This window comes from Bombina bombina, chromosome 11 (genome assembly GCF_027579735.1).
Source record: "Bombina bombina isolate aBomBom1 chromosome 11, aBomBom1.pri, whole genome shotgun sequence".
Classification (NCBI taxonomy): domain Eukaryota; kingdom Metazoa; phylum Chordata; class Amphibia; order Anura; family Bombinatoridae; genus Bombina; species Bombina bombina.
Genome location: NC_069509.1, coordinates 12,638,484 through 12,653,314, shown reverse-complemented (window position 1 = coordinate 12,653,314; position 14,831 = coordinate 12,638,484). Strand labels below are relative to the sequence as shown.

General features: G+C 35.2%; 1 protein-coding gene across 1 annotated transcript; it reads left to right on the top strand.

Moving 5' to 3' along the window:
• Positions 1-13,592: 13,592 nt before the first annotated feature.
• LOC128642160 (taste receptor type 2 member 40-like) lies at positions 13,593-14,420 on the top strand. Its single transcript, XM_053694840.1, has one exon. The coding sequence runs from the start codon at positions 13,593-13,595 to the stop codon at positions 14,418-14,420; it is 828 nt and encodes a 275-aa protein (XP_053550815.1).
• The last annotated feature ends 411 nt before the right edge of the window (positions 14,421-14,831 follow it).

The following is a 14,831-nucleotide window of genomic DNA, read 5'->3' as shown; positions in this document are numbered from 1 at the left end:
AGAAAAGTAGGAACAAATATGTCTTCTGAACATTTATAGTATTTGGCATAAAGGGTAAATACCACTGTCAAATATATTTCTTTAAGATTGAAGGTTTATGTCTCATTTAACTTTTTAACCAATCAGGTAAAATAACTCACTATTTCTATGTACCAGGTGTGGTAATATATGACTACGGCTACTCACTGAAACGCGTAAGCCGTTATTACCACACCATCTTCTTCCTTAAGTGTGAATCTCCATTGTGGTTTTAATTTTGGAAAATAAAAGTCAAGTTTTATTATACTTTGGGACCTCTGTGCTTTACTTTGTTTTGGATGAACTCTTCCTGTTTAAGCACAAGCATCAGAGTCACTATATACCTCTCCACCTGCATCTGCACTTTCCAGCTACATTCGTGTGTGTTGTTTGAATTCGCACACCGAGTGTGACATCACCTTGTGAGCAGAATATCGTGGGAGACAAGGCTACAGTAGTGGGGAGAGCAAGAAAACACGGTAAGATACACTCCACACAGAGTTGCAGTGTAGTGTCGCCTCCTCATGAAGAAAACTGGACTTGGTATTTACCCTAAACCTGTGAAAGTGTATCAGGTAAGGAGACGCTAGTTTATAATTCTGGGATAAGAGCTGAGAGAAACTTTTAAGTCCAAGCATACTCCTTTGTAACTGTTTATATATGCATATACAGACATTTATACACATATAAAAACATTAATATACATGTATACATATATAGACAGATAGTAGTTCTAGATGGCGCTGGTCTATTGAATGATTTTCTCTAGTAAGTGAAGAGAAAAAAGGCTTGATGCATATATTGAAGCCAATTAATATGGGTGCAGTATACTCACTCCATAAGATGAATCTTTACAGCTGAAAGGGAACGTAGCGTCAGATGGCAAGAGTCCACAGGTTCCTGGAGTCAAATACTGAATTTTCAGGTTTATCCAAAAGTGGACTATAAATGAATAGAGAGCCAAATGACAAAAGTATCCAGTGTATAATTGAAAAAAATGTAGTAACTTACTCCATAAATAAGGAGATTCCAGCTCAGCACAGCAAAACAAGATCTTGACAATCTTTCAACAAAGGATAAAAGGTTTTATTTGTTCAACGCGTTTCAACATATTACACGTCTTTATCAAGAGCATACATTAAAATAAGTAAAACAGGTAAGTAAAACCAAGTACAGTATTGAGTGTTATAATAGTAACAATAATATATAGACATATATATATATATATATATATATATATATATATATATATATATATATATATATATATTTATGTGCAATAGAGCCTTTTCCCATTAAGTAGATGAAAACATGTAAAAGCATATTTATGCAATATTCATATTTAATAAACTTTTAACTATTTATTTACCGTAAATACTTCACATTCCAATGTTCTGCACATAGGGAAATATGTTCTATGTATTTTTAAATAGATATTCATATATATATATATATATATATATATATATATATATATATATATATATATATATATATATATATATATATATATATATACGTATATATATGTATATATCTATACCTATATATAATAATCTATATATATAGGTATAAATATATATATTTAAAACGTATCAGATATATGTAGAAATATTTATTTATCAATAATTAGAACATATTCTGTTACTTAAAGAACATTGGAAAATGTTATAATCATAAATTCATGTTGTGCTAGAGCTATTCCGAATATTTTATGGTGTTTGTGCGAGGGAGTGTTAGTTTTTTTTCAACTTTTTTTTCTCCATTGACTTCTATGGGGGAATGCGTAAACGTGATCTCAATTTTCCATTTTCAACTTTTTGCGCAATTCGGGGTAACAAGTTGATAGCATCTTTAGGTACCACAATAAAAAACCTAATATTGTGTGAAAGAGGTGCGCCAGCGATAAATCGCAAACACCTAGATTACAAGTTTCGCGCTATAGAGGGTGTGAAACGAACGCAACAAAAGTTGCGTTATTTCACTCTCCATAGCGTTGCCATTACAAGTTTCTAAAAAGCCGTCTTGTGCGTGCGATATGGTGGCGATGAGCTCAATACTGCACAAAATCCAAGGGCTGCTTTGACGTGCTTGTGCACGTTTTCCCCATAGACATCAATGGGGACAGAGTTCTGGAAAAAAAACACTTGAAGCACAGAATGGCGATCGCCATAACGCAACCCCATTGATGTCTATGTGGAAAAAAAAGTTACGTTTAAACCCAACACCCTAACATAAACCCCTAGTCTAAACATCCCTATTCTGCCGCCCCTGACATCACCAACACCTAAATAAAGTTATTAACCCCTAATCTGCCACTCCTGACATTGCCGCCACTAATAAAAGTTATTAACCCCTATTCCGCCACTCCCCGACATCGCCCCCACTATAATAAAGTTATTAACCCTTATTCCCCCACACCCCAACATCGCCACCACTATAATAAAGCTATTAACCCCTATTCCGCCGCTCCCTGACATTGCCGCCACTAAATAAAGCTCTTAACCCCTAAACCTCTTGCCTCCCACATCACTGCCACTAAATAAACCTATTAAACCCTAAACCGCCAGCCCCCCACATCGCCAAAAATGAAATTAAAGTATTAACCCCTAAACCTAACAACCCCCTAACTTTAAATTAAAATTACAATATCCCTATCTTAAAATAAATAAAAACTTACCTGTGAAATTAAAAAAAAACTAAATTTAAACTATAAATTAACAACTATTATACTAAAATTAAAATAACTACCAATTAAACTAAATTGCACATTAAAAAACCTAACACTACTAAAAAAATGTAAATCTAAAATTACAAAAAATAAAAAATACTAAATTACAAAGAATAACAAAGAAAAACAAAAGAACTAATGGCACTGCTAAGGTTGAGGATTGGGGTAGCCTATTAATCTCTGGATTTATAGATAATATATACACCTATTTGTGTCTATAATCCAGGTTTAATTATGGTATGGCTGAGGTGCTGTGTACTAGTATAATGAAACACAAAAAATCAATCCTAAAATTGATAGAATTGTACACCTGGGTAGCACTCGTCCCCCTATCATAGATGGCATAAATTGGATAGAGACTGAATATCTAGGGAGAAGGAGTGCTTTGAAATTTTAAAATATAACCTTTATTGGGTAATTTAAAACAAAAACAAAAACTCAAACACAATCCACATATTTACAGTGTTAAAAACACAGGATTTGGTCGGATTAATTTTAATCCAGTATTCTCTAATTAAACGAAGTAGTTGTAATACCTTTCAAAGTGATTTAATTGGTCTTGGGTCTGTAGTATCTATGAGAACCTGTTTTAATCTGATCCTCTGGGTATTTGCGTTGTATATATAGAGCTTGTACCACTGTGGTAGTAAGTAGGATGTTCCTTTTCTAATGTTTCTAAGTTAAATTGGCATGGTCTTGCTAGGTGTTTAAAGTAAACACAAAGTTGCACAGTTTAGGACTGATCTTGGATTACATATAACAATGTCTAGTTTGTTTTCTGTCTTGTTACTAATATTGCAATTTTGCAATGCAATTTTGCAGATCCTTTATCACTACTAATATAGAGGATTAAATACTGTGTTTGGTATAAAGTGGGCAGTACTGTCAATCTATAACCTCTATTAGGTGACAACCTAAATTCTGTCACTGTTTCGACTGCTGTCTAAATATGCTGACAGCTTAGGTTTCATAAGATCTCATCTGATTCTAAGATCATTTGTACTTTATAGTAAATATTTATTAGAGTCTCATAAAATGTTTCGTTAGATCTTATGTAATATATAGCTGTTTTTTATGCTTGAAAATATATATTTTGGCTGCTTAATCTGCCAATGGATGGTTCTAAAGAAGGATAGTTAAAACTAAGCTTAATCTCAGATTATATTATTTTGTTTGAAACGGAGTGTTACCCCTTCCCTGCAATGTACTGGTTATAGTGGCAATACACTTTTGGGAAAATTCTTTATAAGTTACTTTGTAATTGTGTCATTATATTAGAGAGATGTTTTGTGGCTGATTCCTCTCAAATGATTATAACAAAGCACTGCTTGTACCACTCTTGTATTGCACAACTGTGTTGATTTGCTTTACTCGTAGATTTTAATAATAGCTGGATTTGTTAAAAAAGTTTTTATTAATGTATATTACTAAAAAGTAACTCCAGTGTTACTACTATGTTTTAGTATTTTTTCATTACTATTGGATTCCTGTGATTCTTTGATTGGCTGTAATAGATATTCAATGCGTGTTTTTTTACAAAGGATAAATAAAGTACTCTTATAAATAATGTTACCAACACTTTAGGTTGAACTAAATATTTAGCATGTTTGGTCCAAACGTAATGATTGCAGCGGTTAAGCAAATTTGCTCTGATATTGCTACGGACTTAATATATATTGGTAGCGTCTATCTGCTTTACTTCTACAGATAATCACTGTTATTTTGTATTATATAAATGCAGCTTGCAGTTTAGCGACTTTATAATCACAATGTATTGGGTATTAAGGGTATTATATTTGCTCCCCTAGTCCCATGTTAATAACCTTGTAACAACGCCTTGCTGCAAGTGCCAGTTGAAAGTAATAACAAGTAAGCGAAGTTAGATTAGACCCGATTCTGGGATTTGTAACTTAGCTATAACTACAACTACTTAGGTTTTGTAAAATTAAAGACCAAGTTTCCTGCTAGTTAAAAATGTTAGGAGGCATTCACAACAAACACAAAGTCCCTAGCAAATTTGCTCTGATATTGCTACAGACTTAATATATATTGGTAGCGTCTATCTGCTTTACTTCTACAGATAATCACTGTTATTTTGTATTATATAAATGCAGCTTGCAGTTAAGCGACTTTATAATCACAATGTATTGGGTATTAAGGGTATTATATTTGCTCCCCTAGTCCCATATTAATAACCTTGTAACAACGCCTTGCTGCAAGTGCCAATTGAAAGTAATAACAAGTAAGCGAAGTTAGATTAGACCCGATTCTGGAATTTGTAACTTAGTTATAACTACAACTACTCAGGTTTTATAAAATTAAAGACCAAGTTTCCTGCTAGTTAAAAATGTTAGGAGGCATTCACAACAAACACAAAGTCCCTAACATGTTTCGCCACTAACGTGGCTTTTTCAAAGGGTACGGCGCGGCCAAAAATTGTGTCTTTTTATTGGCTCGCACTCCTGTTCCTATTGGTTGTCATTGGTCAAATCCGGAGGTTCTTTACAAAGAGCCAATTGCTCAATGTAAAATAGTCTATGCTGATGTGAGGGGATGTATGATTGGATAGAGTTGTTTACTCATTCATATATTTTTTACCATTAAAAATCTTGTGAATGAATCTCATTGTTTAGGACACAAACGCAAGTAAAGCCATATTTGTTCATATGTTATTTTTTGAAGATAAGAATCAATTTTGAATAAGAAATATTACTTTTGCATTGACTATGTGATGTTTGAGTTTATCACATAACTTGTTATTCTAACATATATTGCCGAGAGCTTGTGGCGATAAAAGCTGTATGAAAGAGAACGGATTAGCTAGAAGGGATTTATCAAAAGGGTGAAAGTATAAATCCAGATATGATTTTAAACTGAAATCTATACTGCTCAGACAGTGAAAAAGATTTCCATTCTTTTAAGAGTAAGTAATATCGCAGATATCGATGAATAAAGAAATTATAATATCATCTTGCACAATTAATGAGGTGACCTGCTGATATTCAATGCTCTTTTTGGAGATGACAAGTATCATGAACAATAATAATAGTGGATCTAAGTTGCTATGATAATAGCCATTATGTTTGTGTACTGATTCCGTACTAGAAATAGGCTATATAGATGTAATAACAGGAATGAAGCTGATCTGTTGCATATTCATCAGTTTAGGAGATACTTTAATCTCTTATTAGTGTTTTAGGTTGGGCTACTCTGGATGTTGAGATTGTGTAATCTGCATGATAGACATAATGGAATGTAATCTATCATGTGTCACTTTGATAGTAACTTAGTGACTATGGTTGGAATAATACTTGTAGAGAGAAAAACTGTTTATTACGATGTACAGCATGATATGTCCATATTAGTAACTGATTAATTCTCTCTTGTTTCTTATTTTAAAATAACACCACTTAGATGTAGGGATGGTGCATTGTATAGCATGACATGCTGCTATTAGGTCTCAGTGTGTTTGTGTGGTTGTATGGGACTTATTGTGGATTGTGAAAAATAATAATTGTTGTGTTTTTTAATAAACGAGGGTAATCCTATTTTTTATATTATATTGGACCTCTTAAAGTAATAGGATGCCTAGGCATCGAATTGAGTGAAAATCTGATTTCTACTGAATTAGTGCTATTTAGAATGAAAAGTAAAAAATAATAAAAAGTGAAAAAATAACTACAGACAAACTAAAGTGGTGTGCTAAACTAAAAAGTGGGGATACTCTAAATATGTGATAAATTAATAAGTGCAACACAATCTTGTGTTGTATTGGGTGATATATCTATGGCAAATAAGCCAATTGTGGTGTGGTGTTGAATCATTAATTTTGTAGATTATTCCAGGTATCTACAGAATTTTGTTTTCATTTCCATTCTTATTTTATAAGTCACAGAAGATTCACATCTTTTTCTTATTCAGAGATATGAGAAGTAGTTATTATGTTCATTTAGGCCGTTAGGTTGTATAGAGTTGAGCAGATAAATCCATCTACTTTCGTGTTGGAGTAGGCTTGTTTCCTTATCTCCTCCTCTGATTCCAAAATTGACTTTCTGTATACCACAACATTTTAACCCTTCAGCTTTTCCTTGATGGAATTTGTAAAAGTGATGTGCTACTGATGAAATAGCCTTTTTGTTCTTTAAATCTTTGGCTGCATTTCTGATGTTGCGCACATGTTCCTGTAGCCTCGTGCGTAATTTGCGTGTAGTCATGCCTACATAGATTTTTGAACATTGGCATTGTAGGACATAGATTACACCGGTGGTATTACAATTAATGTAAGATTTGATTGGATGTTTTTTATCGAATCTGTCTGTAATTGTAGTTGTTTTTTTCAGAAATTTACAACTGATGCAATTCCCACAGGGGTATGATCCAGTTGGTATACTGCTGGCAGTAGTTTTCTTTTTGCGAGTATAGTGACTGGGGCTCACTAGGTCTTTGAGATTTTTTGTACGTCGATAGCTGATATCTACTTTGGGTCCTATGAACTGGCCCAAGGTATTATCTGCTTGTAGAATGTGCCAGTGTTTGTTAATTATTTGGATTACATCCTTGCTTTGTGCATTGTAAGTTAATATTAATCTGGTTTTGCTGTCATTTGTGCGAATCTTGGGTTTCAATAGATTCTCACGTTCTGTTTTTCTTGCCCTGTTCTTGGCTTTTTTAATTAAAGATTTACTGTACCCCCTCTGGCTAAGGCGATCTGTTGTTTCTTGAGCTCTGATTTTGTATAAATCTGGTTCTGAGCAATTTCTTTTGACCCGTAAGAATTCTCCAGTAGGAAGGGATTTCACTGTGCTTGGGGCATGTGCACTTGTATTGTATAGAATAGTATTGGTAGCTGTTTTCTTTCTGTACAAATCTGTTCCCAACATGCCATTGCTTTTTTTGAAAATCCTCAAATCCAAAAAGGAGATTTCCGTCTGGCTGGATTCATAAGTTAATTTTATGTTCAGATTGTTGGAATTTAGGGTCTTTAAAAATATGTCCAGTTTTTCTTTGGGTCCTTCCCAGATTAGCAAGATGTCATCTATGTATCTTAGCCAGAGGGGGATGTGTTGAGTAAATTCATCATTCTCATCAATGAAGACAGTATTGTGCTCCCACCACCCTAAAAATAGGTTGGCGTACGTTGGTGCACAAGCTGTCCCCATCGCTGTCCCTCTTGTTTGCAGATAGAATTGGTCATTGAAAACGAAATAGTTCTTTTTAAGCACAAATTCTAGCAGTTTCATCACGAAATTGTTATGATTTTCATCCTCTTCTGTTCCCAAATTCAAATAATATTGGACTGCTTCTAGCCCCAATTCGTGTCTAATGCTGGTGTAAAGGGCCTCAACATCTGCAGTGACAAGCCATGATGTAGGTCCTAATTGGATGTCTTGTAAGTGCTGAAGTGTTTCCATAGTATCTTTTATGTATGAAGGGATTTCTGTTAGAAATTCTCTTAATCGCTGATCAATATATTTGCTTGCTTTCTCCGTCAGATTTTCGTTGCCTGATACTATGGGGCGGCCCGGTGGGTGTTTAGCATTTTTATGTACCTTTGGGATCAGGTAAAAGGTGGCTACTTTAGGATGGTTCACTGTCAGGAATTTTTTCTCTTTTTCACTGATGGTGTTGTTCATTTTGGCTTGAGTGATAAGGTCTTTATATTGTGTGAGAAATTGCTCAGTTGGATTACTCCACAATTTTTTGTAACAGGTTTCATTTGTTAGCTGTATGTTAGCTTCTTTTAAATACATCTCTATAGGCCAAAGAACAATATTGCCACCTTTGTCCGCTTGGCGGACTATTACATCTTCCCAATTTTGAATTTCAGCTAAAGCACGCTTCTCTCCTTTAGTTAAATTCGGTAAAGGTGATTTGACTTGTAAGTTAGAAATTTCTTTGCAGACAATGTTATTGAAAATTTGAACACTTGGGCTCATAGAAGATTTGGGTATGTACTTAGATTTATTAATTAGTTTGTTTCGCCAATTTGTGCTACCTTGTGTTTCATTTTCTTTTAATAAGTCTTCCAAATCTTGCAAGGCTGTTAGATCTTCTATAGTCCATTGACTTTCTGAGCCTGGTTCTTTCTGATTTTTTACATCTGCATATTGTTTACGTAACAATAATTTTCTTAGATATAATTGTATATCCTTTATGTTTTCAAACTTATCAAGTGAGGTGCTTGGACAAAAAGATAGACCTTTAGCAAGTAGAGATTGATGGTCCTCTGACAACATTTTATTAGATAAATTTAACACTTTCATTGTTTCATTTTGATTTTGGAGAAAGGACTGGGGCTCCTTTTGTAAGGCTTGTTGCTGTGTCTGGTTTCTCTGACACTTCTGGTTCTTGTTACTTTTTTGTTTGCCCCCCCTACCTCTTCTGGTGGGTCTGGGTTTATGTTGGTACCTTCCTCTAAAAAACCTTTCCTCTTTCTATAAATTAACAACTATTATACTAAAATTAAAATAACTACCAATTAAACTAAATTGCACATTAAAAAACCTAACACTACTAAAAAAATGTAAATCTAAAATTACAAAAAATAAAAAATACTAAATTACAAAGAATAACAAACACTAAATAACGAAAAATAACAAACAAAATTATCCAAAATAAAAACAATTAAACCTAATCTAATAGCCCTATAAAAATAAAAAAGTCCCCCCAAAATAAAAAAACCCTAGCCTACAATAAACTACCAATAGCCCTTAAAAGGGCCTTTTGTAGGGCATTGCCCTAAAGAAAGCAGCTCTTTTACCTGTAAAAAATACAAATACCCCCCCAACAGTAAAACCCACCACCCAACCAACCCCCCAAAATAAAAAAAACTATCTCTAACAAAAACCTAAGCTACCAATTGCCCAGAAAAGGGCATTTGTATGGGCATTGGCCTTAAAAGGGCATTTAGTTTTTTTGCATTGCCCTTAAAAGGGCATTTAGCTCTTTTAAAATATCCCAATTCTTTTGGCTATTCAAATCAGCCAATAGAATGTCAGTAGCTTTCATCCTGTTGGCTGATTTGAACAGCCAATAGGATTTCAGTAGCTCTCATCCTATTGGCTGATTTGAATTTCAAAAATCAAATCAGCCAATAGGAAAGCAAGGGACTCCATTTTGAAAAGGCTCCCTTGCATTAAAGATTCAGTATACGGCAGCGACTGTATGAAGAGGACGCTCCGCACCGCATGTCTTGAAGGATGGACCCACTCCACGCCGCCGGGATGAAGATAGAAGATGCCTCCGGGATAAAGATAGAAGATGCCACCTGGATGAAGATAGAAGACGCCGCCTGGATGGATGAAGACTTCTCGCCGCCTGGCTGTCCAGACTTCAGAAACTGTAAGTGGATCGTCGGGGGTTAGTGTTAGTTTTTTTTTTACTTTTTTTGGGTGAGTTTTTTTTTTCAGATTAGGGTTTGGGCTATTTTAAAAGAGCTAAATGCTCTTTTTAGGGCAAAGCAAAAGAGCTAAATACCCTTTTAAGGGCAATGCCCATACAAATGTCCTTTTCAGGGCAATGGGTAGCTTAGGTTTTTGTTAGAGTTAGGTTTTTTATTTTAGGGGGTTAGTTGGGTGGTGGGTTTTACTGTTGGGGGGTCTTTGTATTTTTTTACAGGTAAAAGAGCTGATTTATTTAGGACAATGCCCTACAAAAGGCCCTTTTAAGGGCTATTGGTAGTTTATTGTAGGCTAGGTTTATTTTTTTATTTTTATAGGGCTATTAGATTAGGTGTAATTGTTTTTATTTTGGATAATTTTGTTTGTTATTTTTCATCATTTAGTGTGTTTGTTATTTTTTTGTAATTTAGTATTTTTTATTTTTTGTAATTTTAGACTAGTTTTTTTTAATGTGTAATTTAGTTTAATTGATAGTTATTTTAATTTTAGTATAATAGTTGTTAGGTTAGTTAAACTTAGTTTTTTTTTCATTTCACAGGTAAGTTTTTATTTATTTTAAGATAGGGATATTGTAATTTTAATTTAAAGTTAGGGGGTTGTTAGGTTTAGGGGTTAATAGTTTAATTTAGTTTTTTGCAATGTGGGGGGCTGGCGGTTTAGGGGTTAATAGGTTTATTTAGTGGCGGTGATGTGGGAGGCCAGAGGTTTAGGGGTTAATAACTTTATTTAGTGGCAGCGATGTCAGGAGCGGCAGATTAGGGGTTAATAACATTAATTTAGTGTTTGTGATGTGGGAGGGTGGCGGTTTAGGGGTTAATAGGTAGTTTATGGGTGTTAGTGTACTTTGTAACATTTTAGTTATAAGTTTTGTGTAACAGTTTTGTTGTGCAAAACTCATAACTACTGGTCTCAGCTGAAAAGCAAGCATTTTGGCCTCACCTCATTACAACCTGTAATACCAGCACTATGGAAATCCCACGCAAAAACTTAATTTTTTTAAATGTGGGATTGACGTTGCGTTACAGGCTAAAATGCTTGCGGTATAGCTATATTGACACGACTCGTAATGGCTGCTTTACTGTTTTTACGCTGAAATTACCATTTTTTCAGCGTTAAAACGGTAACGCAAAACTCATAATCTAGGTGAAAAATAGATAATGTGCAAAGTGCAATATATGCAAATAATAAAATATATGTGTGTGGATATGTGAGAGGCAATTGGCAATGCCTATATAAATATAAAAATAAAAACGTATATTAACAATAACAAACTTTTGTGATAAGAGTCCTTATGAATCCGTGTAAGGGTAGTTAACGGCAGGCATCACTCCTAAAGCAGAGCGAAGATTAGCAACAATGTCCTGAAAGACAAGATGAAAGAGGTGCCTAATGGTGTGATATCGTAGGGAACCAGGTAAGTGTAATGAATAGGAACAACAGGGTGCTCACAAATGTCCTTGCACATCCAGTGCAATAAAGCGCAAGCCGAGGCTTCAGAGCCGCTCGGCTAACTCAGACACGCCAGCTGGAACACGACAGCCTGATGAAACGGCAACTGGTGCAGAGAAACGTGTTGCTGTGCAACAATTTGTTTTAACAAATGTTTTAATAAAATCCACTAATTTTACCGAACCCTGCTCTGCCTTGCTATCTATCTGCCGTGGTCTCGTGTTCCAGCTGGCGTGTCTGAGTCAGCCGAGCCGCTCTGAAGCCTCAGCTTGCGCTTTATTGCACTGGATGTGCAAGGACGTTTGTGAGTACCCTATTGTTCCTATTCATTACACTCACCTTGTTCCCTACGATATCACACCATTAGGCGCCTCTTTCAACTTCTCTTTTAGGACATTGTTGTTGATAGCATCTTTCACAACTCAGGGGTCAATTTATCAAGTCTGATTTCACAAATAAAATCTAAAAAAAAATTGATAACAAGGGGCATATTTATCAAGCTCCGTATGGAGCTTGATGCCCCTTGTTTCGGCGTATACGATCGGGTTGATTGACACCCCCTGCTAGCGGCCAATCTGCAGGGGACCACATTGCACCAGAAGTTCACAAGAACTGCTGGTGCAATGATAAATGCTGACAGCATATGCTGTCGGCATTTATCGATGTGCGCAGACATGATCCGTTGCTTCGTATCATGTCCGCTCGCACATTGATAAATATGTCCCCAAATCTGTATAAGTATCAACACTGTGCCGAAAATAGGATAAGGAGGTTGAAAATTCCAAAATTAAATAAGGATTCTGTAGATGGAATTCCTCTATAATTAGACATCATAGAAAGCAGTTACCATAGTGTTACTCTGTATAGCATTAATTATACACAATTACTGTCAATTGACTTCTCACATTAGCTCTGCTGTTTCATGTGACTACCCCTCCTGGTGACACTGAGGATCCAATACATATTTCACTATTTAATCCAGCTTTGTCCCTTCGAGAGTGACTGTTTATTCTTTTGATTTTTTTCTTAATGTTGTAATGCTCTGCATCACGCAAGCTAACCAAATACAATACAGCTGTCAAATAGCTAGCGGCATCACTGGTCTCTGGATTTGCACAACTGTCCCAAAGCTCAAGAATTCCAAAGCTCCAAGATGGTGGTGTCATGTGTGAAGATATGGGGCATGATCAACCAGCAGTGTAAAAGGTTAAAATAAGACAATAACTCTAAAGAGAGCTGTAGGTATAGGAGGAAACATAGCACAGTAAATAGTAATCACTGTGTTGAAGTTGTGTCGGTAGTTTTTTGTTCATTTAAGGAGTTAATGGTCGGTTATCTCCAGCATCCTCTTAGTCAGTAAAAAGAAATGGATGTAGGAAAAGTTGTAATCCAAGCAAATAGTTTAAGTAAGAAATCAGATAGGACACACACAGTTGTCACATATCCCTCTATATAAAAAGTAATACCTAGAACCTCTGCTTGATCTTCACAGAACATCTCCATGTCCCATGCACTGAGCTCAGCCCCAGCAACCTACCTCCCCCATGTGCGCCAGATTATAAATTATGTTATGGACTTAACAATAGCAATAAAGACAAATAAAGTGCTTTTATAACCACATAAATAAAACAATGATTTAAATGTCCGTCTTCAGCAGGTTGGAACAATATAAGATGAAATGTCAGGTAATTAACAGACACATTTTACTTTTCCTTCTTCTGGATTAACCATCAGTGATTGTTTTATCTCAGCTGCACATAGATATAAATGCAAATACATTTGTTTCATCTAATAATCTCACATGCCAACAAAACGTTGCTAATATTTGCATGAGCATCTGATTATTATACTGTGCACCTGAGTGTGAGGAGCTGATATTTACACATTAGCAGCACCGAGACAAACAGAAAATGCTCTTTTCACTAGAGATGGTTATGTTTCTGTTATTTACTGCAGTAACTTTAGTAACTGGGGTCATCTCTAACTTATTCATAATGGTTGTGATTTTTATGGAACAAAACCGCTTCCTGACCATGACCCCCAGCAACCAAATCCAGTTTACTATGAGCCTGAACAACATCTTTCTGCAGTTTATGTTGTTAATGAGTGCATCTGATTTTTCATTTAAGTTTTTTATTATTAAGGAAATTTTGCAAGTTAGATGTTTGTTTTATACGTTTTTCCTTAGTCTCAGTTACTGGCTCTGTGCCGGGCTCTGCGCATTATACTGTGTGACTGTTGTCAGCTGTAAAAATCGTTTAATCACAAGACTGAAGATGAGGCTCCCGGTTCTGGTACCAAAGCTGCTGCTGGTTACAGCCCTGGGGTGTTTCTCAATCTCTGTCCCCTCCATTTGGTACTTGAACATTGTCCCTCAGCCGGATGTGACCAGGAACCTGACCACCAATAATATTCCTAACTCTCAAGTCATGTTTCATGATTACCTGCATTATGAAGTCTTTCTTATCGCATTAGGAGGTATTGTGCCATTAATAATAAGTATAACCTGTTTACTTATCACTGTCACTTCCCTTTTGAGACACGTCTGGAGAATAAAACTTAATGCAACCAACATGAGTGACCCCCAGCTTGATGCACATTACAGAGCGTGTAAGACTATGGTGATGCTTGCTACTGTTTTTGTGGTACTGATTATGGCTCAGCTAACGTATCTGACTTTAACCGCAGCTAATGTAAGTCTAGAGATGATGATAGTGCATTGTTTAGGTCAGTTATTCCCAACAGAACTGTCTGTTATTCTGATCTTGAGCAGCTGCAAACTGAAAAAAGCTCTCTGTAGGATTGTCCCATGTATCAAGTAATAGTCATGTTTGTCGCTGGGTTTGTAACGTTTTTCCATTTTGTCAATCTATCTCTAACCCACAGATAATGTAACATAATACTTTATATGTTTAATTATAAAAAAACATGTATGATTTATTTCATTATTTATAAAGTAGCTGATATCTTTTAGAAGATTGATTAGAAATAAATAGTTCCTAAAAAACAAAATATGTCTTCTTGCTGATCAGACAAATGCAACATTTATATATTTATCATATGTAGCATGCAGAAATTATAATTTTATTTTCTTCTAGATGTTATGGCAGGAATGGGCTATAAAGGGATAGATTACAAGTGGGGCACTAATTTATTGTGCAAAATGTGCCCTTTTTACAGGCACACGATAAATAACCAACCATTAGATGTACGGTAGCAATTATTGCCCTGAA